Source organism: Rattus rattus, chromosome 1 (assembly GCF_011064425.1).
Source record: "Rattus rattus isolate New Zealand chromosome 1, Rrattus_CSIRO_v1, whole genome shotgun sequence".
Classification (NCBI taxonomy): domain Eukaryota; kingdom Metazoa; phylum Chordata; class Mammalia; order Rodentia; family Muridae; genus Rattus; species Rattus rattus.
Genome location: NC_046154.1, coordinates 37,706,522 through 37,733,053, shown reverse-complemented (window position 1 = coordinate 37,733,053; position 26,532 = coordinate 37,706,522). Strand labels below are relative to the sequence as shown.

The 26,532-nt window shown below is 50.1% G+C and overlaps 2 protein-coding genes across 3 annotated transcripts; one reads left to right on the top strand and one right to left on the bottom strand.

The window, feature by feature from the left end:
• Positions 1 to 7,138: 7,138 nt before the first annotated feature.
• Positions 7,139 to 11,597, bottom strand: C1H1orf50 (chromosome 1 C1orf50 homolog). The gene is made up of 5 exons (XM_032899161.1): positions 11,457 to 11,597; positions 11,234 to 11,349; positions 9,667 to 9,753; positions 8,424 to 8,555; positions 7,139 to 8,121 (listed from the first exon to the last, which is right to left on the bottom strand). Exons 1-5 carry the CDS (start codon positions 11,533 to 11,535, stop codon positions 7,957 to 7,959), a joined length of 579 nt encoding a protein of 192 aa, XP_032755052.1. The 5' UTR covers positions 11,536 to 11,597; the 3' UTR covers positions 7,139 to 7,956.
• Positions 11,598 to 11,767: 170 nt separating this feature from the next.
• Positions 11,768 to 26,532, top strand: P3h1 (prolyl 3-hydroxylase 1). 2 transcript variants are annotated; one of them, XM_032899155.1, is made up of 16 exons: positions 11,768 to 12,304; positions 14,081 to 14,233; positions 15,431 to 15,620; positions 16,453 to 16,584; positions 17,234 to 17,373; positions 19,508 to 19,597; positions 20,079 to 20,131; positions 20,288 to 20,409; positions 22,207 to 22,334; positions 22,598 to 22,693; positions 23,171 to 23,321; positions 24,818 to 24,935; positions 25,316 to 25,391; positions 25,645 to 25,785; positions 26,050 to 26,162; positions 26,341 to 26,532. In XM_032899155.1, exons 1-16 carry the CDS (start codon positions 11,831 to 11,833, stop codon positions 26,483 to 26,485), a joined length of 2,322 nt encoding a protein of 773 aa, XP_032755046.1. In that variant the 5' UTR covers positions 11,768 to 11,830; the 3' UTR covers positions 26,486 to 26,532. The 2 variants fall into 2 exon arrangements, with proteins under 2 accessions (XP_032755046.1, XP_032755045.1); XM_032899154.1 differs by having other exon boundaries at positions 26,050 to 26,532.

Sequence of the window (26,532 nt, the reverse complement as noted above, 5' to 3'; positions counted from 1 at the left end):
GAGGCCTGACAATAAAAGTGTTCAATGTTAATTCATACAGTACACCTTCTAGGCCCTCTTGCTGCACTGACTCTAAAGTACCCAGAATCTAGCCCTCTTCATTGAGGCCTTTGAGAAACCATTTTAGATGAAACCCCTTCCATGAAGCACCCCAGGCAACTGCTCAACCCTTATCATTTATTCATCTCATTCTTTCCAGTGCCTCCCTGTGCTGTGCTTTGCATATTTGGGTAAATAGAACAAGACCCATGTGCCGACTTCGGATGATATAGTCTTGATGGAATGTTAGATTCTTGAGGAGACATGCTATGTGCAACTAAGCATGTTCCAGTTGCCCTGGGTATACCAGGAAGCAAAGTCTGGGGCAAGGGCAAGGGCAAGGACAAGGGAGAATCATTCTGGTGACATGTACCAGAATGGAAGGTTGGGTGTGATTGCCAAAGAAAATTAAAAATGCAGCAATTCTTGGTTCCCAAAATACAAGTGACTGGAGGTGAAGTTGGGGAAGTCTGAGCTGGGGCCCTCCCAGAAGTGATTGTGGGCCAGCCCCATGTGGGACTGAAATGAATTGGGGAGGAATTGAGGAACGGGAACTGTTGGTGAGAACCCGCCCCGGCGGTACTCCGGGGCTCACATGACTCTGTGTTTCTAGAAAGAGGACTAAGGGATAAGCGTTCCCTCACCAGGCAGCATGAGAGGCTGGTAAGAATGAAGGTGTACTTTCCAGCAATGGTGTCTCTTGTCCTTCCTCATCGCGTACATTGCCATTCCTTCCCGGAGGCCAGAGGCCATCTCCTGCACAGACCTGACCTCTTGAGAACAGGACACACTAGTCTCTCGCCAGCCTCCCGCAGGTTGTCCGGGTAACCCGGTTAAACCCAATTTTGTCTGATGACGAGGCACTGGCTGGCCTGATGCGCCTGTCCCTCTTTCTTGCCCCACCTGCTCTATGTCAGTGGGGAAAACTTACCTGGGGATCAAACATTCCTAGATGAGGCTGAGGCTTTCCCGCTGCCTTTTGAGGCAGAGGGTCCAGCCCAGTGAGGGTGCATCGATGCGGGTCCAGCCTCTTAACCTGGCTCTTAGCTCACAATCCAGAGGACAGGGGAGGGGCTGCAGAGTCCTTGGACAGAGGCACCAGACCCTCAATTTACAGCTCTTGTAGTGGGCGGCACGAGGCGGAGCATGGAAGATTTTAGGGGAGGGGCCTGCTTTCTCCACCCACATGAACCTGATAGAGCCATCCTGGGCTCATTCTGACTTCTGCTTGGTGCAGACTCCTGCTGTTGAGTGTCTGGGGGTTAGAGATCAGCTGGGAGTAAGGTGAAGACTGTAAAAAGCAGGCTGGGGTCCACAACGTGAAGAGCACCTTAAGTGTCAGCTCCAAGTCGGTATGGCCTTTTATAGGCTCGGATTTTTGTACGTAAAAGGTGGTATAAACATATAGTAACATTTCTCAGGAAGATGAGGGTCTGAGGAATTGAGACCCAAACATGAAGACAATGTTTTTAAGTCAGGTTCTTTCAGAAAGTCACTGTAAAAGACGGAAGCTATGTCAGGGAATGGAGAGGTAGCCAGTGTGAGAGGAATTGCAAGAGTAAGGTAGGCCCTAAGCAAGGATGAAAGCTTTCCATAAGGTTCCAGATGGAGCAGTTGAATGGATAGTGTGCTATAGAAGACCCACTCCCGACCCCCCAGACAGAGGTTCTCTGTGTAGCCCTGGCAGTCTTGAAAATTGCTCTGTAGACTAGACTGGCCTCAAACTCTAGAGATCCACCTGTCTCTGTCCCCCAAGTGCTGAGATTAAAGGTGTGGACTACAACATGGGTCAGTAAACCCTTTTTGTTTCATTTTTCTCTTAAGACATAGGTGGCCTGGACCAAGAAAAGGGGGTAGAAGTGATGAGAGGGGTCAGATCTGGCTGTATGCTGTGTTCTGAGAGCAGGGCTGACTGGCATGGGGAGAGATGGAATAGAGGATGCGTAGCGTTTCTGAACTAAGTAGCAGTGTGAGATAGATGATGGCAAGAACAGAGGATGTGAAACGTTTCAGGGGTAAATTCTGAGTTAGTTCAGACATGTTAAGTTTGTTAATTAATGAGTCAAGTAAAGATGTCAAGTACAGATGCAGCTTTAACTTGAGTACAGATCAGAGCTAGAAATATGTGTGAGTTGGCAGCTTAGGGATGCTAATGTCCTGGGAATGGGTTAGGGCACAGGAGGGAGAGAGTGCCAGGAGGCGGCCGGCCTGGAGGAGCTCTGGATTCAGAAAGGGTGAAATAGGAGAGATGAGGATAGGACAGCATCCCAGTCAAAATGTGGACAAACATTCTAGTGAGTGATCCATTCAATCAAATCTGCTCATGACCATAAAGTCCAGTTTCTCCAGGCAATAGTGGTTCCTTCCTCCCAATTCCAGCTCCAGAAACAAACCTTACCTTCTGCACACAAATCTCACAAGGGCTTTAATGTTGCTTAGGCATAGTACCTGTCTCTGGCCTTGGCTAACTTCCTGTCTATGCCAACCACTGAACACTAAGTGAGCCACTCAGTACACATTCTCATCCTGCTCTTATTTGTGTGATTTTGGAGGTTGGGTGTGTGTACACCTCAGAAAGGCTGTGCACCTTGTATTTTTGAAACAGCGTCTTTCTTTGGAGCCTGGGGCTCACCAGCTATGCTAGGCTGGCCAGTGAACTCTGCCCTACCAACATGAAGATTGAGCATGAGATTAAAGCATGAAAGACCATGCCCAGGTTTTTAAACGTGGATGCTGAGGATCAAACTCGAGTCTTATCTATGCAGCAAGTATTTTACTCCTATCTCCCCAGCCACCACTACCACCACCACCACCTCTTTTTGAGTCGCAGTCTCCCTTGCCATCATCCAAGCTGGCATCCAGACTCCTGCCTCAGCTTTCCAGGTACTGGGAGTACAGGAAAGCACTAAAGGACATGCACCCATACTAACCACACTCACTTTATATGTCACCTCTGTAGAACTCTAGAACTAAATGTTAAGACATGACCAAGGTAACATGCCTGTGATAACACGTGGATGGAGGTAGATCTGACTGTTGTTATGGCTTGTCTCAAAGCAAACACAGCTTTGTTTAAACCTGACCTTACCATTGCTATCTGAATAGCCATGAGCCATTTTCTGAACTGAAAATGCTCCCACTCAGACCGCATGGGTGATGAGCCACATGAAGATTAAAATCAGATAAAGGGGACATTTGATAGAAAAAAAGTTCCCTAGACACACTATCTCTTTACCTATGACTCCAGACCATGCATGTTTGGGGACCAACTACTAACTTGGAAAGGTAAATACAAAAGTCAGGCCTCCTTCTAGATCCCAGGGATAGAGGGGGAGCTCAGTCAGTGGTTATACCAGGGAGCCTGGGCAGAGCCAACAAAGTAGATTTTTGAAGTAAATATAGGTTAAATTAAGTATAAATTATTGTTAGAATATCTATAACATGATATCTAACAATGTCTATATCAGGGCCTCAGACCTCAACACGACCAATTCCATAGTAGAAGTACCATTCAGGCTGTAAAACTCAACACATGGACAGCAACACCTGACAAAACTAAAACAAAGGCCTAATCCATCAATGTTCTAGTTCTGGGAAAAATCTCTATATGCACTAACCTTGTTTTCTGGCTTCCACTTCTGGCTAACCATTCTTGTTAACTGAAATATGTCAATCTGGGACATGGTTTTGTGCTTAAAAGCTCACCCTGAGAAAGGCTTCGTGCTACACTGGGATCCTCAAGACCTAGTGTAGTCTCCAGCCGGCTAATAAGGACTTTCTGTTGGCTTACATCCATGTCTGAGCAGTCTTCTCTGATGAGTACCCACAACAACGTCTTTCTCTTCCATATTCTGTTGAGTGGTAAACACACTTAAGGCAGACATTGAGAACCTCCTCAGATTCCTCCTCTGGTTCATCTCCTCACATTCCACTAACAGGGTGGCAGTCTACCAAACTTCAGAATGCTACATGGACATCATCAAGTCAAACGGTACTCACTGTAAGCCCCACCACCATTACACAGCTCTAAGGTAAGAAGCCCAAACCAAACAATCGGGGCTGGAAAATGACTCGGCAGTTAAGAGGGCCTACTGCTCTTGAGGAGAAGAATCCCACACCTCTGGCTTCTACAGGCACCCACACATAGCCCTCCCCCACAGGAAAACAAAGTGACAAAGCACTAACTATTAGGACTCAATTGCAGAGATAACACAGATGACGCTGTACCGCTGACACAACCTCGAACCTCACACTTGTGCTGCTAGCTCTGTCCAGAGCCGTGTTGTCCCCTGCTGGTGAGACGTGGCTTCTTGAGTAGTACAGACCTTGCTTTGGCTGCCATCACCCCCTCCAGTGCTCATGCTCACATAAGCTGCTGTACTTCCACAGGGGTCAGGTCGCTATCAACCCCCTTCAGGTTATTTCTGTCGACCTCATCTCATTTCCTCCTCCATCCATCTCTTTAGCTGTTAGAATTTTCTACCCAGAACAGTCTTACCACATTCCTTGTAAAAAACCAAGATTACTTTGCTTGAGGAGGATAAAAGCATATCCAATACATTCCACCCAAAAAGAACCTTCCCTAGCCCCCAAAGACAAGCTTCCTATACACAGAGTAGAGCCTTCAAAGTTTTCTCATACTCGTCAATGTCCTGCACATCCCTCCACTAAGTCCTTATACCATGCTATAGCTAGCTTCTGACCCTAACACTGTGTGCTTCTCTGAAATAGGGCCCTGCAGTCAAGCTATGGTGGCTCACACCATTAACTGTAGCACTCGGGAGACAGAGGTAAGCAGATCTCTATGAGTTCATAGCCAGCTTGGTCTACAGAGTGAGTTCTAAGACAGCCAGGGATACACAGAGAAACCCCACCTTGAAAAAAAACCAAACCAGACCAAACCAAAAAACTCTGTCCTCCACAAAAAAAGAAACAAGGCCCTGTCCTACCCTGAGATTATCCTCTAGAACCTGGAATTGAGAAGACACTTAGTGCTCAGAAAATTGTCAGGGCTGAATTGTGTATCCAGAACCACCAGGCAGTATCAATCAACAGCCTTCTCTCAGCCAGGCAGTCACTATCCAGGAAGGAGCACTGGCACTATCTGGTGGCCAGTGCAGGAAGTACATCTTGAATAGGAAGTTTCTCTCCAGGTGCAGCTCTGTAGGAAATGTCAAAAGTGGGGGTGATCTACATTTTCAGTGGCCCAGCCTGATGACTGCATGTCACCGGGAGTGAGAAAGACGGAACTGGAATGCAGCCAGGTTATTTTGCCAATGTTGAATGTCAAGTACAGATCTGTGGTATGAACACTATCCAATCACAATCACCTTTGGATACTTTTTACCCAAAATTGGTTACTTCCTGTGTCTCAAATGAGCACTGCAGCAGGTTGCAAGATCTGTGATCTCTGCCTTCTGCTCTCTATGTTCTTGTGAAATTCCTTCCCTTCCAAATGCTGGCTTAAAGACTGGTGTCCAAACAGAATCCAGCAAAGGTGATGTGGGTTCTGTGGTGGGACTACATAAGTTAGAACGCCCAATCTGCTAGTGAGCTTATCTTTTCTCTCTGTTAGAGAATGTGCCTATGTTGCTGGGCTCCTGTGGTACCTCCACCATGTTATCAGCAGGTAGCTTAGCCATCTCCAAGGAACCAATATTCCAGCAAAATCAAGTGCTTGGAAGCAGATAGTAAGGCCCTAGCCAAAAACCTGACTGCAACCTTGCGGTATCAATGAAACCCAGAGACTGAAGACCCAGTCAAACTGTGGCCACAAAACCATGAATAGATGAATGTTGCTTTAAGTCGCTAACCCTGTGGCAGTTTGTTTACCTCCTAACAAAGTACCTCTCAAAATCCATCATTATCGCACAGGTCAGAACCTCCTGAAGACATGGGCAATGTCCTGGAGTCAGAATCAACTACCATCCCAGCAAAGCCCATCTTCTAGCTTCCTCACACGAGAAGTTTCTGCATGAGCTGAATGAACTTGTCTCTTGATCTCAGTTCTTGTGCTAGGCATGGATGTTTCTAGCTCACATGGTGACCTGGTTATAAGGGAGGCCATGAACAGCAGGACACGGTCCATGCCAGTACTGTGGGCTTGTGGACTCCAACCTCAAGTTCTTGAGAACACCTTACAGTAACTACACGGCACTGAGGCAGTCTCCCTTAACCAGCTTAGCTGGACAGAAAATGAGGTAAAGTCCAGAAAAGCCCAGTGAGCCACAGACGTTTTAGCTAAGAAAGGCCCTGTGTAGTACTTTCTGCTTGTCTGTGGTACTGGAGGTAGACTCAGAGTCTCGTGCGTACCAGGTAAACACTCCGCCATTGAGCTACACCTCCAGCCTGTCTAGTTCATGATTTATTCAGGAAGCAATAAAAATGAGTTCCAAACTGAGCTAACTTGTTAGGTGATGGCTCACACCTGTAAATCCACCACTAGGGAGGTGAGGCAAGACTATCACATCAAGGCCAGCCAGTGCTAGTCAGTTTCAGGCTACCCTGGGCTATAGAGTCTATAAATAAATAATCCCAGTCAACTTATAACCTGAGGGCAGACCAGTCATTTTTTCTTGTTCTGTGTTCTCACTGCCCCATTCTTCCATAATTTTGAGATTTATCTTTAAATGTATGTATGTGTGTATTTTGGGGGTGCCATTGTGCGTATGGCTAATGGAGTCAGAAGAAGAGTGTGAGATCTCTTGAGCTGGAGTCACGGGTGGTTGTGAGCTGCCTGACGTGGGTGCTAGGAATGCCACTGAGGTCCTCCAGCAGAGCAGCACCCTGGACGGCTGACCCTCTCTCCAGCCCTTCTACATCGTAGCTTAAAAAATGCCATTTGGGGGGTTGGGGATTTAGCTCAGGGGGAGAGCGCCTGCCTAGGAAGGGCAAGGCCCTGGGTTCGGTCCCCAGCTCCGAAAAAAAGAAAAAAAAAAAAAAAAAAAAAAAATGCCATTTGGCAGTCTTCCACTAGCAGCCTTCAGATGAAGATGTAGAACTCTCAGCTCTGCCTGCATCATATCTGCCTGGACACTGCCATGTTCCCACCTTGACATCTCCCATCAGACAGACTGAACCACTAAATGTGTAAGCCAGCCCCAATTAAATGTCATCCTTTATAAGGAAAAAATGCCATTTGCTGGGTCTGTGCTGTGGTAGTGCTGAGTTCAGGCTGTCCTTAAGAAGGCTTTAGGATGGACACGCAAAGCAGCAGCAGCAGCAGCAGCAGCAGCAGCAGCAGCAGCCGCCGCCTTCTATAGCTCTTCCAGGTCTAATCTTCTGCAGGGCTTAGGATGACTCCCCAAACGTGGCCTGCCGGGCCGCTGCTTTAGTCTCCAGTCAGTCTCACTCAGGTGGAAGGGCAGAAGGGCAAAGCAGGGTGCCATGAGGACTGAAGCTCCAGTCAACACTCTCACCTGGCCAGGCCAAGTTTTTGTTTGTTGTTTTTTCAATCCTCCTTAGGCAACACTGCAGGCCCTGGGTCAGCCTGAAATCGGCATGGCAGCACCTATGAGGACAGCTTCAATACCAATCCACAAAAGATAGATAGACAGACAGACGGTTCCTCTTAGAAAATGACTCACCAACTTGCTAGGGAAAAGGCTCTTCCTCCACCAGTGTTTTGACTTAAAGGGAGGAACAGCTGGAGATGAAGGAAAGCACTGACCAATCCTTGGAAAACAACTGACTGGGCATCAGTGGACCCAAGAAAATCCCACAGTTCTGTGATTCCTCACCATCCCAACTGACAGCAAAATCAGCAGCTACATTCAAGACCGTCTTCCAAGTAGTTCATGACTCACCCAAATACCCACAGTCCCCTCACCCACCCCCCAGGGAGAGAATGTGGACAGGAGGTGGGTATCACTCAGTTCTTTCTCATGAGGGCTGCTAGTCAGAGCCATCCTCAGTGAGTCAGTCCTTGGAAGGTGGGCTCAGTGCCATGGGCTGGCTCAGTAACTTGTCCATCATGCTGATTTTAGCATCCTGCTTCTCCACATCTTCATATGGAGTCCACGACATGTCATGCTGTAGCTTGTAGGCACCAAGGAAGTCATGGGGACAGCCTGCTCCCCATTCCTAGAGGGCAAAGGAACAAGTCCTCATCAGGGTGAGACATGAACAAGGTTCTCTTCCTACTCAGGCCACAGACTTCTTTCTGTGCTTCTCACCTCAGACTACTCAAACCATTGTTAGAAGTTACAGTGCACATCAGAAGTAATGTCATTCAAGCAGACAAAACTTTTCATCACACCTGGGCTCACCTCAGCCCGTTTTCTAGGAAACCATAGACCAATACGCATGCTTACATTTTCATACAAACATGCCCAGAACTTCTCAAAGGCTGGAGTTGATTCAGAGTTAAAAGCGAGTGTTCTTACCTGTGGAGAAATAATGGAGAAGTACTTCTGGCCACTTTCCCGCTGGTAAAGATAGTAAATGTTGCCAGGCTTTTTCACCATATTACAAGCCACATGGTGCAAGTCAGCGTCTCTGCGAGCATCTTCCAGCACCTGCCAGTCACACAGGTGTGACACTGATGAGTCAGTGGATACTGGGCCTCACCCATATTGCTCTAATCAAAGCACGTAACAAGTTTTCAATCTCCTTCCCCAGCAGCAACAACTCACTATTGGGGTCCAAACAGTTCTGAGGATGTCAAGATTACACAAGCTGCTACACTGAGAAAAGCTGTCAAAGGGATAAGGTTTTTGAATGATGAGTGTGGCTGGCTTGGGGGACTCTGAAGGTCCTCTTTTCCTGTGTCAAGTACACTGCTTTTATAAAAAGAGACCCTTCTCCCCCTTTATCCTGCCCTTTCTCCTGAGAAACAAAGTGAGCTGAGAAACAAAGCTCACTTCCCTTAACCTCTGTTTTGGGTCAGATGTCATTCATCTCCTAAAGGATCCTAGGAGCTTGGTCATGAGGGCAGTGATGTAAGAGGAACAGCCTGGGTGAAGGAGGTCCTGAGTCTCATAGGTACTGCCCTCAGGAGGGAGTTTGGGGAGAGCAACATGAAGACTTGAGCTTGGGTGCAGTATTGTGAAGGCCTGGGCCTGACATCTGAACCTCTGGCTCCCTGTTTGAACATGTGTCTCTTCTCCCACACATGCTCTGCTATGAGTAGATATGGTCCAGACTATTCCCAGAGCTGAGCTACACCAGTACCCTGTCCTTGAACCTCTAAACCTGTGGGCTAAATAAACATTATAGGGAGATTGGAAAGACGGCTCAAGGGGTAAGAGCACTTCCAGAGGGCCTGAGTTCAATCCATAGCAACCACATGGTGGCTCACAACCATCTATAATGTGATCCAATGCCCTCTTCTGACATGCAGGTGTACATGCAGATAGAGCAGTCATATATTAAATAAATAAATCTTAAAAAAAAAACCAAAACATACATTATAGGATTAACCTGCCTCAGGTATTCCATCATAGCAATGCAAAATAATCAATGAAAGCTTTTGGGCATATTCCTGGTGTTTTATCCAAAATCTCCACATGTTCAGAATGTATTAAAAACAAAGACGGAGCCATGATTCTAAACAAGGTCAGCCAGTCCTCCCAGCACAGAAGGACAGCCGGCCTAACCTGCACCGGCCCTCGTCATGCTTCTCCTCACCTTCCTAGCTTGGTCTTGCAAATGCTGGATTTGCTCAGCAATGACTGTCAGCTTGTTAGTAGCATTTGCTCGGATGAATTCATCAGCCTACAAAGGAGAGAAAACCAAACTGTGGGGTGAAACAGAAAGAGGCCCCGTGATCTCACAGGGATGCAACTCAAGGAGTCAGGCCACCAGCTCTGCCTCTACCTAGAGTGGCCTTTCCATTCCATTGCCATGTAAATCCCCACCAACCCTAAAGCCCAACGCAGGAGGAGTCCACACTTTAATGACCCCACACCCAGAATCGAGGCTCCTCCATCTCTGCGGCTGTTCACTCTCACTCTAATCACACTGTGTTGTGGTGCTTGCATACCCTGCCATCAAATGTGAGCGCGCCCTCCCCTCCCTCTGCTCCCTGCGGGAGTGAAGCCTTGTCGGTCCCATGCCCCTCATTCGGTTTTGTTTTCCCCAGTGTGGAGCTCAGGCATTTTTATGTAACTGATTTTTGTCATGTCAATCATTAATTTTCTTGATCAAAACAAACTCTTGAACACAACCATTGCCAAATAAGTTAGTTTACACAAGAGAAAGGGACACTAGAAGCAACCAGGCTCTGATACCGAAAAAGATTTTACAGGGGAAGTTTTGCTAGGAGAAGGAAACTGGAGTTTCACTTAGACCTATGAGCCTCTCTACCTCGAAGCTCTCAATTTATAGTCTCTGAGCTCCAGAGAGAAACAATTTCTCCAAAACTAATATGCCCAAACTTCTATGGTCTTTTCTATTATTTTTGCATATTTTTTTAAATTTTACCTATTATGGCAACTGATGTCTAAGCTCTGGACAAAGGAATACTGTATCCACTGAAATTCACCAAGTGTGACAGCCACCCTTGTAATACACAGCCTATGGGAGGCTGAATTCGAAGCCAACCTGGGCTATACAACAAAATTAAACTGTCTAGTTTTATTGTGCACGGTCTTTTTTTTTTTCAAAGGAATTTTACCCTGTGCCTTTTTGCATATTTTTGGTAGTGCTGAGACTCAAATTCAGGGGTAGGCAAGTGGTGTAACACTAAACTACACCCCCCCCAGCACCGTTTTATTTTTTTTGTTGTTGTTGTTTTGCTTTGTTTTTGTTTTTTTAAAGAAAGAAAGAACATATACTTAAGTTCCACTAGCTCTTGGGTAACAGATAAAGACCTTTCGGGAAGCAGAATAAAATAAGTGACTATTTAAGAATTTGGTATAGAAGCCGAACATGGTGGCTCTCAACTTTAATCCCAACACGCGACAGGGGTAGGGAGTCGGGGGAGGGGAGTCAGATGGGGTGGGAGGGGTGCAGGTGGATCTGTGAGGTCGAGGCCAGCCTAGTCTATAATACAGTGAGTTCCATGACAGCCGGAGCTATGTAGAAAAACCCTGCCTCAAAACAACAAAGAATTGGGATAGACTGACCCTCTTCGTGTATGAAATGGAATGCTAACTTCAGTACAGCCGAGTTCACAGGCTGTCCAAGGGTGGAGATAAAAAAATGTGAGGACCGAGACCAAAGAGGCAGGATAAAGTACCTATTTATTCCTCACCTTCTGCACCTGCTCGGCGAGCGCCACGAGGTCTAAGGGGTCCCCGACCCGGTGGGTGTGATAGGGGCTCACCAGAGCCATGCCGCCGGGGGTCGGGGTGAGCTCCACCAGGGCTCCTGTGATACACACCCGGAACACAGGTGTAAGTTGAAGCCTCCCGCGAGACAGCAGGAAAGAGCCACCCGGCTGCGACCTCTTCCCCCGACAACTCAGTCCCACCTACCTCCAGGACCCGCCGCCTCTTGCACCCCCAGATTTCCCGTGCCTCTTTCGAACGGGCCGGGAACCCCGGGGTCCGCCATAACAGCACCTCAGCCCCACCGCCCGTAGGGAAGCTCAGACTGAAACGCAGGCGCACCACAGCTTGTGGGCAGAGCTTTCTCATTCTCGGGCCATTGAGCGATGAGCATGAAATTAGAGGCGGGCCCTCACGAAGGGCGAGTGTTCGGATTGGTTGAAAGCAAGAGGCGGTGCAAGCTTCCTGACCACGAGCTTCTGGGTTTGGGGCGTGGCTCGTCTCTGGGCGTGGCTTATGTGGGGGCGGGATTCTGGAATGTGCCCCAGGCGAGCAGTCCCGTTAAGTGGAGGAGCAAGACCATGGCGGTGAGTGTTAGGAGGCTGCTGGCCGCGATGGTAGCGGTCGCCGCAGCCGCCGCCTCGCGGGCTACCGCGGAGTCTGAGCCGGGATGGAACGTGGCAGCCCCTGATCTACTTTACGCAGAGGGGACGGCGGCCTACGCGCGCGGGGACTGGCCCGGGGTGGTACTGAACATGGAGCGGGCTCTGCGCTCGCGGGCCGCCCTGCGCGCCCTCCGCCTGCGCTGCCGCACACGCTGCGCCACCGAGCTGCCGTGGGCGCCGGACCTCGATCTCGGTCCGGCCTCGAGTCTGAACCACGACCCGGGCGCTGCCGCCTTGCACGACCTTCACTTCTTCGGAGCCCTGCTGCGCCGTGCCGCCTGCCTGCGTCGCTGCCTCGGGCCGCCTTCTGCCCACTTGCTGAGTGAAGAGCTGGACCTGGAGTTCAACAAGCGGAGCCCGTACAACTACCTGCAGGTCGCCTATTTCAAGGTGCGGCTGGTCCGGAGTCCGGCGGCCGAGAGCGACCTGGGGGACTTGGGGAGCAGAGCAGGGATGTGACGGCAGGGAGGAAAGGGACCTCTTGGCTGGGGAGTTCTCGGCGGACTCAGGGTTCTTAGGGGCAGATGCTAACCTTAAAAATCCAGCCAGTAGTGACAACCCAAGTCAAGAAAAACCTGACCGTTTTCTTTTGGGAAAGCCTCCTAGAGGGAACAGAGGCGGCCGCTTGGGTCTCCAGTCGTACTTCACTGCAAGTGTCCAAGTGCTGCTTCTGCAGCATCTTCCTTCCGGTTCATTCTCCAATCATGATTTCCTTGCTCCCTAATCCAACAGCAGCGCTCTTTCAGGACGTGGGATTGCCACGTCGCCAGCAGGGGCTGTCTAGCTCCTCCCTGTGGAGGACCCTCTGGCCAGTATGTCTTTTTTTTTTTTTTTTTTTTTTAGAAAATGACTGGTTTTTAGGATGCCACAGCACTTTAAGGCCAAGTCAGCAAACAGGCTTGGAACACTAGCCTTGTCTGCCGGTGATGGCTGGGAACACACATTTCCAGGACTCTGTTAAAGCACTTTACGTTCCTTTATTAGCTCATTTGCCCTGATACAGTATCCTTGGAGTAAATGCTATTTAGGGGGATGGGCTGCACATGCAGACTACATAGCTACAACAGGTTGACAGACCTTTCAGTTCTACCTAAACAGAGACTTAGAGGCTGTTGGGGACCTCAGATTTCTGCTCTGTTCCTTCCATTCCTTCTGTTTTCTGGGAAGCATGCTGGACTTACAAGCCCTGAATGATTGGGTTCTGACTTGGCTCATGGCACTTAATAGCACTACATAAAAGTCACTGGCATTTATTGAGCACCTACTACATTCCAGTTCTTGGACAGGTAATTGTTTGGTTCTCCTTGTGTCACTGCTAGGAGTCCCTGTACTGAGGGGTAACTAAAAAGGTTATGTGGATAAGTTAGGACTGGGGGAGCACAAGGAGGAAACTCTAGCTTCCCATCAGTTGTTAGGCCTGAGGAAGAAGAGACATGGAAGAATGGTTATCCCCCAGAGAGGGAAAGCAGAGCTAGAGGGTGATGTATTTGGGGTCATGGGGTAGTCCCCTGCATGACTCCTCTGCGGGAGAACTGGAGTGACTCCAAAGCTTAGTGAGGCTTCTGCACACTTCAGTCAGCCATCATCGGACCTCATTTTCACAGCGTTAATTCTGGAGGGCAGGTGGATAGGTGGAAGGAGAAAGTGATGGCGGAGAAAATAGGAGAATTGGGAGCCCTGTGCCTTAGTCCGCCAGGGAAGCTAGTGCCAGTGCTCAGAGGGAAGGCGGTGAGGAAGCAGGAGCAGTCCTGAAGCACTGGGGAGTGTAAGCTGGGCATGGTGGCACAGTGGTCTACAGCAGCCCTTGGATTCTCACCACAGTGCAAGTGTTAACTGCTCTTTCTGCAGTAGTCCCAAATTGTTGCAGCTATAGACCCTTCAGCCCAGTCACTACGCTTCAGGTGGTTTTTGTTTGTGCTTGTTTGTTTTATTTTGTTTTGAGGCAAAAATCTTACCTAGATTCCAGCACTTGGGATCTGAGGCAGGAGGATTGAGAGTTTGAGACTGACACACATAGCAACACCCCATGTCAGTAAACACACACAGAGAGAGAGAGAGAGAGAGAGAGAGAGAGAGAGAGAGAGAGAGAGAGAGAGAAACCAACCAAGCAAACAGTCAAACCAAACAGAGTTTGTATGTGAATTTATTCTTTCACTTCATCTGTAGATAAACAAGCTGGAAAAAGCCGTGGCAGCAGCACACACCTTCTTTGTGGGCAATCCTGAGCACATGGAAATGAGGCAGAATCTCGACTACTACCAAACCATGTCTGGGGTAAAGGAGGAAGACTTCAAGGACCTCGAGGCCAAGCCCCATATGGTGAAAAGACATCCCTCACCCACCGTGTGTGTGTGCGTGTGTGCGTGTGTGCGTGTGTGTGTGTGTGTGTGTGAGAGAGAGAGAGAGAGAGAGAGAGAGAGAGAGAGAGAGAGAGCGCTGCTATGTAGTTCTGTGCTGTGTAGTCCAGGCTGGCCCCAAGTCTTCCATATTTCATTTTTAACCTAATTTAATATCATATTCTGTGTGTATTTTCAACACCTTTTTCACCTAACATTTGAATAACATTTTCATAAAGAACTTATGTTCTTGGTCATTTTAACAGTGTATAAATCAGAACATTGGAGAGCCTGGGGATGCACTCATTGGTAGAACATGTGCTTAACATGCACAAGGCTCTGGGTTCATATTCAGCAGCAGCAACAAAAAATGTATGTGTACATACATAACATTCATATATACACACAAGTATAAGAAACACTATCAGAGTTACAACAGTCATTCATAGTACACATGCTAAGCACTCTACCCATACCAGAAGGACTTAAAGTAAACTTGTGTTCACTATACATGATGGCATATACCTGTAATCCTAGTACTGGTGAGAAAGAGGAAAGTACATCAGGAGTTCAAGGTCATCCTCTGATAGTGAATTTGATACCCTCCTGAATCGTGCTTCAGGGGGCATAGGGGTGGGTTGTAATTTATCTTTAATTTAGGTATATTTGTGGGGGGGGGCAGTGTGTGTGTGTGTGTGTGTGTGTGTGTGTGTGTGTGTGTGTGTGTGTGTGTGTGTGTGTGTGTGTGTAAGAGAAAGAGAGAGAATTTATGTGAGTGCCCAAGGAGGCCAGAAGAGGAAATCAGAACCCCTGGAGCTGTAGTCACAGCCATTTGTGAGCCACCCTATGTGAAAGCTGGGAACTAAACTCAAGTCCTCTGAAAGTACATGTTGCTAATCACTGAGTTGTCTTTCTCTAGCCCATGTCATCTGAAAACTGTTAAGCCCTAAGGAACCTATAAAAAGTGCAATGAGCTCTCTTCTTGCTTATTAAGAGTTAAGCGTTGTAAATTTCAAGGGTCCTTGGAAGGCCATTTATTACTGGCCTTCATGATGTAGCAGCCCCAGGACCCCAGTCCACCCCCAACTTAGAAGTAGGAGTCATCACTCCGTGATCACAGCTCAGGACAAGGTGAGGGGCTCCTCTGGAGCCTGTTTTGAGTACACCTTCCTTCCAGTAGCATGAGTTTCGGCTAGGGGTGCGACTCTACTCGGAGGAGAAGCCACTGGAAGCTGTGCCCCACCTGGAGGCGGCGTTGCAAGAGTACTTTGTGGCAGATGAGGAGTGCCGTGCCCTCTGCGAAGGGTCCTATGACTACGACGGCTACAACTACCTAGACTACAGCGCTGACCTCTTCCAGGCCATCACAGGTAGGTGTGTTCAGAGCGTAGCCTGACCAAGCCCCAGGGCTTTAAGGTCAAAGTCCTGACAATACACACAAACACCATCTGCAACCTCATCCCCCCACTTTTTTTTAAAGATTTATTTTATATATATGGGTACACTGTTGTTGTCTTCAGACACACCAGAAGAAGGCATCAGATCCCATTACAGATGGTTGTGAGCCACCATGTGGTTGCTGGGAATTGGACTCAAGACCTCTAGAAGAGCAGTCAGTGCTCTGAACCACCGAGCCAACTCTCCAGCCTGCATCCTCAAATTTTTTAAGTCTGGAACTCTGACTAAAAATTGTCTTTCAGAGGCTGGGGAGTTGGCTCAGCAGGTAAGGTGCTTGCTGCACAAGCAAAGGGACCTGGGTTCAAGTCCTTAAGCACCCACATAAAAGCCAAGCATGGTGGCACTCCCCTGGAACTCCCATGCTAGGGCTTGGATGGCTGTATGGTCTCATCCTACGGGTGAGCTTGAGGATACAGAGCCTGTCTCAGAAACAAAGTGAAGAGTGATGGAAGAAGGCACCGGCATCACTTGGCTCCCACACACGTGTGTTCACACATGCCACACATGTGCACACGTGTGTACAAATGCATGCCCATACCTTCCACACGGATATTGCTTTCCACTTCAACATGCCTATGTTAGCCAGAATTTGAATCCTAAATATAGCTTTATTAGCTAAGCAGTAGTTGAGCACACCTTTAATCCCAGCACTCAGGACAGCCAAGGCTACACAGAGAAACTCTGTCTCGGAAAACAAAGCCAAAACAAAAGGCCTCATTATTCCTCATCTTTGATTCTTTTCAGATCATTACGTCCAGGTCCTTAGCTGTAAGCAGAACTGTGTCACCGAGCTGGCTTCCCACCCAAGCCGAGAAAAGCCTTTTGAAGACTTCCTCCCCTCACACTATAATTACCTACAGTTTGCCTACTATAACAGTAAGGCCTGCTTTCTCTCCTCTTTCCGATGCCTCACCTAAGAAGCGTAGCCAGGCAGGCAGGGTTCGTAACCACCCCGTTCTTCAGCATGTCTAGCATCTATGTCTATGGGAGGCAACATGCCAGTAAGTCCTGGGTGTTTTGTCACAGACCCAGGTAGCCAGTTTCAACTGTCCAGAAGGGAAGAACAGGGGCGTGTAGGGCCTCTTTCTTTTATCCCTTTTTGTACATTTATAATCTAACTTTGCATTTGAATGAATATGAGTAGCAACAGTAAGGATGTAAGACTGCTGACACTGGCTCACAGGGCATGCCCAGCCTTCCTCCCAGGGAAAGGGAACCAAAAATACACAGGGAAAAAAAAAAAAAAACCCTCAGCAAATCAGCAGTTGCTTACTGGGTACCAACCAGTATAGCACAGCCAAGAGTACGTGATGTGTGGACGTGTATAGTTGAGTTGAAGAGGTCCGTCTGTCTAGGAGGCTGTCCGCTGTTAGAATCTGCCTCTTCTAGAAAGTCGTGTTGTGTAGCAAACACTACTTTGTCCTGTCATCATGGCCTCAAGACTTCCCTGAAACCAGATGCTAAGTGGCTGTTGGTGTCCGGGATTATAGTCTTCTGTAAGCCGTTCGCTTTTCTTCCTTGGCAGTTGGGAACTATACACAAGCTATTGAATGCGCCAAGACCTACCTCCTCTTCTTCCCCAATGATGAGGTGATGAGTCAGAACCTGGCTTACTATACAGCCGTGCTTGGAGAAGAGGAGGCCAGCTCCATCAGTCCCCGGGAGGTGAGAGGCTTGCTTCAGTGGGGGCAGCTTGTGGCCGAACTCAGTCAGAAAGCAGAAGAGTGCTCCTGGTGCAGGGCGGCAGGCCTTGGACTCAGCTTGTCTGTCACTCAGGGTGGCAAGGAGAACCAGGAGTTCGCAGAACATACCAGAGCCAAATCCTCTAGATTTCAATGCATATTCTTTGGATTGGCACACAGATTTCTCTGCCCTGATGGACACCCAAGCTAGATGCTGGAAGCCATTTGCCCAAAGTCAGTGCTGTTTCCTTCACAATGGGTCTGTTTTGCCCACACCTGCTCTCTGTTTCTGTTTCAGTCCCAGAGTGCATCTCTCCCTGTCATTGTCTACTCGCTCCAATTACTACCACATCTCTAAAATGAGAAAACCTAGGTAGTACAGACTTCAACTCTGAGGGGCAAGCCACGGTTCCTCCCGCATAGCTCTGGAATTGAGTCTCTAGAGAAAATAATCCCATTGTCAGCCCCTCCCAGGTGAGGCTGGCTTCCTTGTAGTTGTCCGTCTTGGCCACTAGATGGCGGTCATCTAGCTTTAAGAAGCCCCTTCCAGTCTTTGTCTTGCTTGGTTAATACTTTTTCCCCTTCCTTGTGATCCTATTAATGAACCTGGGAAGGGAAGGGAAATACTCCGTGTGGGCATGTTTACCTAGAACTCTCCCCTAGGCGGGAGTAGCTAATACTGATTTGAGCCCCAGCCCAGGCCGCCATCCTGCTGGATAGCACGTGTGCCTTGGTTTGTGGCATTTGGAGGAAGAAGCTGATCACTTAAACTCCTTCAGATAGAGATCTCACTTCCTCGTGGGTGACTGGTAGCCAACAAGGTGGTCTCCTTTAACGTGTTCCTCCATGAAGTGCCTCCCCTTTATTTCTGTCTTTTTTTTCTCTTCCTTCTGCTGCCTGGATTCTAGTAGGGGACCCGGGGGAAAGATGTGACCCTGAAAGGGACTCAGTTTCCCAGCTCTGGGTAAGCCCCACCCCTGAGCACACATGCGATGTCAGAGCGCTGAGCTTAGCTATTCTGCAGCTGCCCACCTTCAGGGAGGTATGGGGTCCGGCCATTCTGAGGGGTGGTGGGTAGCCAAGTAGAAAGTACATGGGCCTGAGGACCCCAAAACCTAAATGTGAATGAAGGATTGATCTCGATCCCACTGCTTTCAAGAGTCTTTGTCTTTAAGATGAAGTTATCAGTCTCCGCCCATGAGCTCACACTCAGGACCAGAGACAGAACAATCACAAGCTCAAGGCTAGCCTGGGTTATGTGGTGAAACCTGGTCTCTAAAATGGCAGGCAAGATGGCTCAGTGGGTAAAGGCATTTACTGCTGAGCCTGGTGACCTGAGTTTGATCCCTGAACCCTCATGGGATAAGGAGGAAATTGTCAAATTGTCCTCTGACCTCCATGGTGCGCGCACGCGCGCACACACACACACTAAATAAATAAATAAATAAATAAATAAATAAATAGAAAATCTAATTTTAAAAAAAGAAGCATTTGGGGTTGGGGATTTAGCTCAGTGGTAGAGCGCTTGCCTAGCAAGCGCAAGGTCCTGGGTTTGGTCCCCAGTTCCGGAAAAAAAAAAAAAAAAAAGAAAAAAGAAAAAAAAGGAGAAAAAAAAAGAAGTATTTTCCACATAAGCTTGTGACCTGAGTTCAATCTACAGAACCCACAAAAAGATGTAACCAACAGACTCCACAAAGTCGCCCTCTGACCTCCACACATGCACAGTGGAGGTCACACACTCCAGAACACACAAAGCAAATAAATAAAATATACTAGAAGAAAAGAGTGCTCGAGATACAGTTCAGTTGGTAGAGAGCCTTGTCTGGTTTGCCTGAAGCCCCAGATTCAGTGTTCAGAGCTTCAAAAGCAAACATGGACTCTTCCCATTTTGAGTATCATCAGCTCTTCAATTTCAAAGATCCACTGGGATCTTCTCCCCTCCAGTGAAGCTAATTATGCTGCCCTCAAGGGTCTTCTTGAGCACAGAAGGGAGACCTTTGGCAGCACATAACCTGTGATGGGGAGAAGGCACCTCAGTCCCACAGGGAAATGTAAGTGCCAGGGAGGGCCACCCTGGGCCTGAAGGGTAAGTTCTAGGAGACTCTTTGTGTCCCCAGAATGCCCAGGAATACCGACATCGAAGCCTGCTGGAGAAAGAACTGCTTTTCTTCGCTTATGACATTTTCGGAATTCCCTTTGTGGATCCGGTGAGCCAACGCAGGAGCTGCAAGGGAGGGGAGAGGGAGGCACTGAGAGCTGAGGGAGTACACGCTGCACAACTCTGGGGAGACACTGTCCAGGGCTAAACCAAGCAAGGGTGCGTGGGCCCTGAGGATGGGAGATAAAGTGGACTGTGAAAGGCAGTCCTGGGCCATTAAAAGTAACTTAGGGGGGTGCTGGAGAAATGGCTCAGTGGTTAAGAGCACTAACTGTTCTTCCAGAGGTCCTGAGTTCAAATCCCAGCAACCACATGGTGGCTCACAACCATCTGTAATGGGATCCAATGCCCTCTCTGCTGTGTCTGAAGGCAGCGACTGTGTACTCATATAATAAATAAATCTTTTTAAAAAAAAAAGTAACTTAGGTCCCAAGAGCCCACCTCATCGCAGGCAGTGAGGCAGGAAGCTATATGTCATACACTGATACCTGGAAGATTAAGTCTCCTGCTTGTTTCCTGACCTACCTTAGGACTCATGGACACCAGAAGAGGTGATTCCCAAGAGACTGCAAGAGAAACAAAAGTGAGAAATTCCGTGGTGGGATCGGTCTGATGCACTTGAGGCTTCCTGCACCCAGTCAGATGGGATCCTAGCTGGGGTGGGGAGGTCCAGTGTGGAACCCTGGGGTAGGAACCAGGGCTGGCCTCAGCACAGTCTTCAGTGCTGCTATGCTCACAGGTCAGAACGCGAAACTGCAGTCCGCATCTCCCAGGAGATAGGTAACCTCATGAAGGAGATCGAGACCCTCGTGGAGGAGAAGACGAAGGAGTCGCTGGATGTGAGCAGACTGACACGGGAAGGTGAGCCAGCAGCGGGTGACATGCCTGCCCACACTCACCAGGTGGCAGCACCCACAGGGCTTTGCTCAGCCCATCATGTACCAGCTTCTGCTTGTGTAGCAGGTGCTAAGACTTCCTCCACATTCAGCACACCAGGGAGCTGTCATCCAGTCAGCCCTGAGACAAGCCTTTGACTAAGAAGTAAGCTTCCCGTGTCACAGTTAGACTAGCATAGTCACAGTGAGTGTGCATAGCCTCCTGCCTCCCCTCCAGATGCTCTTCTGACAGCTCACACTATCAGGGGCTGGAGCCTTCCTGTCTTCTCTACTCCATGTGCTGCACCCCAGCCCACAGGGACTGCTGCCCTCAGCTTTCCTCCTCTCCTGCCTTTCCCTTTCCCACTGCCTTTGACCCCACATAGGCCCAAACCCCTCCTTAGGTTCTCGTCCTTTCCCAGCACAGATGCCAGGCCTGTCCTCCAAGCACTGGGACCATGCATGCATTCTCAGTGGGCAGGCATCCTCCATGTCTCTATATCAAAAGGGATAGGCTGTTTCTGGTCCCCTGAGCCTGCCACTGGCCCACAGGTCATTGTTCATGCTTGTCCCACTCCCGATTTCCATCGTCTCTGCCATTAAGCACACCCCAGAGAGACCTGCCAGAGCCTCCTATAACCACCCTCCTTTGAGTTTGTGAGGGTGCTGTGTGTGTCTAGCACCAGCTAACGTCTGACGGTGGGGAATGGCTCTCTAGGGCTCTCTGACTATGGGGAATGGTGTCAGGCCCTCTGCCGCCTCACTCACAAAGTAGTGTAGAGGGGGTCGAGCCGGGTCTCTAGTGCAGCCCAAGCAGACACCTTACAGCTACAGGCAAAGCATTGCCCTTTGGCATTTCTAGAGTGAACTGAACAGGCGTAGCGTGTGGCAAGTCCATCCAGCACTGCCCTGTTCTCAGAAGCTGCTCTCTGTGTCTCTTGTTTCTCTTCCTGTCTGAGAGGTGGTTAGGCAGATACCAAGCTTGCTCTGGTACGTGGTATGAATGAAGAAACCATGGGCAGCATTTTTGAGCATTCGCTCTAAGCTGTACTGAGAGGATAGCTTGCCTCATCTATCTTTCTCGTTAACCTGTTGTCAGACTCATACGGCAGATGCCGTTAACAGTAACTGATTAAAATTTGAGGCTGGGCGTGGTAGTTCAGGCTTTTAATCCCAGCATAGGCTGGCAGATCTTGGGTTTGAGGCCAGCCTTGTCTACACAGTGAGTCCTATCTCAAAGACAAAAGGGGATTGGGCAGAGGCCTGAAGAGACAGCTCAACAGTAAGAGCATCGTTGCTCTTCCAGAAGACCCAGGTTTGAATCCCAGCACCCACACGGCAATTCCCAACTGTCTGTAAGTTCAGTGCACTTCTTCAACTCTCTGCTGCTCCGAGGCAGGGTTTCTCTGTGTAGCCCTGGCTGTCCTGGAAGACAGCTCTGTAGACCAGACTGGCACCACCACTTTCCAGCTAAAATAAAATAATTGTTTAAAAATTAGTGTAACTCAGAGTGGCTAAGTAATTTGCTAAGGTCACACAATAATGGAAGATTCAGGGATCACACCCAGTTCTTTGATTCTGGAGTCCATGTTTTGAGAATGTGTGTAGCTGTTCACTTAGGCGGCCCAGGAGCAACATTTGATGGCAGAGTAAGGCCCAGGGTGTGGGCTGGCACCCTTTGGAGGCGTCTGAGCAGGAATGCCTCTGGAGTGCCTGGCTTTTTCGAGGAGGACTTGGGTGGAGCTGCCTTGGGACCTGGTCCCTTCTGGTCCTCGATTTGCAGGTGGTCCCTTACTGTATGAAGGCATCAGTCTCACTATGAACTCCAAAGTCTTGAACGGCTCCCAGCGAGTGGTGATGGATGGTGTGATCTCTGATGACGAGTGCCAGGAGCTGCAGAGACTGACCAACGTAAGGACCCAGTCACTGCACCTTCTCCCAACTCCACATGCCAAACGCCTCCTAGGTGCAGAAGTCCCTAACGCCCTTGGTCGACCCCACTCATTGTGTGCATGCACGCTCGTGTGTGTATATACACACACACACATACACACACACACACACACACCCATGGGCACAGGCACACACATGCAAAATCACATATGTGCACACATGTGTGCGCATGCACATGCAGCTGCTCCAACTAACTTTGTCTTGTCTTTTGGGTCCATTAGGCAGCAGCAACTTCAGGAGATGGCTATCGAGGTCAGACCTCCCCACACACCCCAAATGAAAAGTTCTATGGTGTCACTGTCCTCAAAGCTCTCAAGGTAAAATCCGAAATCCATCTTGGTTCTCTAGAGCATGGAGCAGGGGGAATCTGCAGACCTGGAGGAGGATACTCGGGCTCTGGGGAGGAGTTGGGGGTGGGGATAGGGAGGGAGAAGTGTCTCGCAGCTGACATTCCAGCTGCCAGCGAGGAAGGATAAGCTATGCCAAGGAGGTTTCCTGGTAAATTTTGGATGTTAGAGTAGGTGCAATAAAAATGAGGCAACCGAGATGGGATGGATCCCCAGGCATTGGGGATGTGTCGACATACTGGCTATGTGTCGGGGCTGATCCTAGAGCACTGTGTTCCTGCACAGGGTACATGAAAACTATGGAGGAGAAAGGGGAGGAGACTGTCAGGTCAGGACAGAGATCGCTCCTTCATCAGTGGGATGGGAGATGCCTTCAGCCTTGTACCTCAGTGTGCCGGCAGCCTGTAGAGGAGAGTCGGGGCAGATGACCACCGGTCTTCTTTGCAGCTTGGGCAGGAAGGGAAAGTTCCTCTGCAGAGCGCCCACATGTACTACAACGTGACAGAGAAGGTTCGGCGTGTCATGGAGTCCTACTTCCGCCTGGACACACCCCTCTACTTCTCCTACTCCCACCTAGTGTGCCGCACTGCAATAGAAGGTGGGTCTCATCGCGCCTGCAGCTTCTGGGGAGTAGGCTGTGCCGTGGGGCTATACCAACGTGGAGAAGACAGCGTACGGGTCCTTCATGCCAACTGGGACATCAGTGCAAGCGTGTTGGCTGCAGCCCAGCATGTTGAATGTGGCAGTAGCATACAGGAAGTCAACCACCCAGGGGTCAGGGAGCCTCCCAGCAGAGTGGTGAGAACTCTGCAGGATAAATGTGTTTGTGGAGCTGAGGGCAGCAAGAAGCCTTGCAAGCCAAAGAGACCAGTTGTAAAGGAGTAGAAGCCCCGAGTGTACGGTGTACAGAGAACCACGTTCTGGAACTTGTACTGTGTCCTTTAACTCGGTCACTCGGCCTGCTCTGTGCTGCAGGCCCTCTCTTAGGAACTGTGTGTGGGAGCGAGCGCGTTTGAAGTCAGACAGAGGTACAGGCTTTGTTCCTTTCCCTGACACCCCCTTTGCTTTCACAGCCCTGAGCAGGGGACGGCACAGCCGGGCTGCCAGCTCACATTTTTGTGGCCTAAAGCCAACTCTGTCCTGTAGCATTCAGAAGACTGGCTCTGACACTACCTTGGAAGGTGGCGGCACTGGAAGGCTGCTCTCTCCCTCAGGGCGTTAAAAGCGCTAAGGAAATCTGGACACCCCAGAGGAATGTGTCAGGCACTTGAGTGCGTGCCACAGAGCCTCCGAGTGAAGTGCTGGCATGAGGAGGCGGCAGGCGCAGACAGGGAAGGGCTCGGCAGGACCGTCCTGTCTAAAAGATGAACTTGCGGCTGTGCTGAGAGAGAGATCGGAAACAGGCGGATCAGGCGAGAGGCATGGGACCTGGTCAGCAGTGACCAAGGTGGGCGAGGGTGGAGGCTTGAGATCTGGAAGCACAGAAGAGATGCCAAGGGAGAGCTGGAGAGGAAGATAGACGGGGGCTGGTGGCTGGCTGGACCCAGTGAGGCGGCATCTGCCATTCCCACACAGTGTGCCAGGGTTTACACTGGAGGAAGGTGTGATCTGCTGGCATTTACAGTAATCCCGTCCCTCCTCTTTCCATGCCCCCTCCCTGGGTGGTTTCCCACCCATCCCCACTCACAGAGCCCCACCAGCTGGCTGTGGTTCGCTGCTTCTGTTCACCCGCCCCGCCCTGCCCGCCCTTCCCACAGGCCTGCTGGAGGGTGAAGTCAGTGGACCCTGCACCCACCAGCCTCACTGTCGACCCCTGTGGTCCTTCCTATTTCTAAAGTCTCCAGCTTTACCAGGGGCATGGCACGCAGCCTGAGGTCTGCCTGGTTGATACCTATAGTCCTGTGAGCTGCATCCTGTTCACCCCAAGATTGTAAGCTGTGGCTTAACCACACTCCTCCCAACCAGAACATGGCAGTTCCATAGACTCACATACACTTTGGGACACATCTCCATCCCCTGCTCCATGTGTCTACGGGAAAGCATCTCGCTGTGTTCCCTGTATGTCCTACTAAATATGGATTGTCTTGGCCACAGAGTCACAGGCTGAGAGGAAGGACAGTAGCCACCCTGTCCATGTGGATAACTGCATTCTGAATGCCGAATCCCTCGTGTGTATCAAGGAGCCCCCAGCCTATACGTTCCGGGACTACAGGTGAATGCAGCAGGTGCCCGGGCACTGTGCAGCACTGTGCTTGCCCCGGGAAGCTCCTCTGTGCCCTGCACCCTGCCTCCCCACCCTCACATGTGTGCACACACAGGCAGAGGCAAGCGCTATGCAGAAGGCAGTTCCTCACCCCAGACCCCACATAAGACAGTAGGGAGACCCTCGGGACGGGTGTGGGGAGGAGGGCATGATTGGGTTTGGCACAAAGATACACTAACTTGGGTTTAGTGACATCTCCAAGGAGGGGCGGGGACCATGCGAGCTGCTTATGGCTCAGAAAAGCCTCTGTCTCCAGCTGCTAGTTGACAGTACACAGGAGGGGTCTCTGGTACAGGAAATAAGCCATGTCTGCGCTCCTGCCTTTCCAGCGCCATCCTCTACCTCAATGGGGACTTCGATGGAGGAAACTTCTACTTCACAGAACTAGATGCCAAGACTGTGACAGTGAGTACTCCCCTGTCTTCATCCCTGAGGACAGAAACCCTGCTGTCTGAGCTGATGTCCCCAGAGGACAGTAGACAGAATGACTATTGGGCTTCCTCCCCACCCCCACCCTTCAACCCCACCCCTCAGCTGGTCCCCTGTCCCTGGGCCAGGGGCTCTGGGATATGATAGTTCTCCTCTGCTTGTCCTTTGGGTCCTTGTCCTAATGATCCATTGCTCTTAGACGCCCCCATTCGCCTCTCACCCCGCATAGGCAGAGGTGCAGCCCCAGTGTGGAAGGGCTGTGGGATTCTCTTCCGGCACCGAGAACCCACATGGAGTGAAGGCTGTCACCAGGGGGCAGCGCTGCGCCATCGCCCTGTGGTTCACGCTGGATCCTCGGCACAGTGAGAGAGTAAGGGCTGTTTGGGAGGGCCACTTGCCTGTTTCCCCGGGACAGCCCCACCCAGGCACTCACTGCAGTCACCGCCGGCCCGCCCTCCCTGGAAGAGGGTGGGACTTGTGGAGTCCTGGGTTCACTCTCGCCCGGCTCCGCTCCCAGAGCTTAAGCCTGCTGGGAAGGGGGCGGGCCCCAGAGCCCCTGTGGCAGCAGTGCCATTGCTCTCTTGGAAGCAGCAGCGAAGAAGTGCGGGCCCTCTGAGAAGACTTTGCCTTGCAGGACAGGGTACAGGCAGATGACCTGGTGAAGATGCTCTTCAGCCCAGAAGAGGTGGACCTCCCCCAGGAGCAGCCCCTGCCTGACCAACAGGGCTCCCCGAAACCTGGAGAAGAGTCTCCATCCGACAGAGAGTCACAGCCCAAGGATGAGCTATGACAGCAGCTAGGTCGCAGTTGATGTCGCTGGACCCATGGGGGGAACTCAGTCCTGCAGCCTGGACTTCCAGACCCTGAAGGCTGCAGAGTAAGGGGCACTTCTGTTTGCTGCCCGGTCCGAGGACCCTGCCCACAGCCTTCTACATGGTGCTGCTGTTCTCGGAGGAGTGGGCATGGCGGGACACACTCTTCTCTGGGCTTGGCTGAAGGCTCAGGATGTAGGCCCAGAACCACCTGGGGCCTATGGAGGCAGCTGCCTGTCGGCAGCCTGGTGTATTTAAGTGTCTGTATAGACAGCCAAAGAATAAATGATTTGTTTTTCCATTTA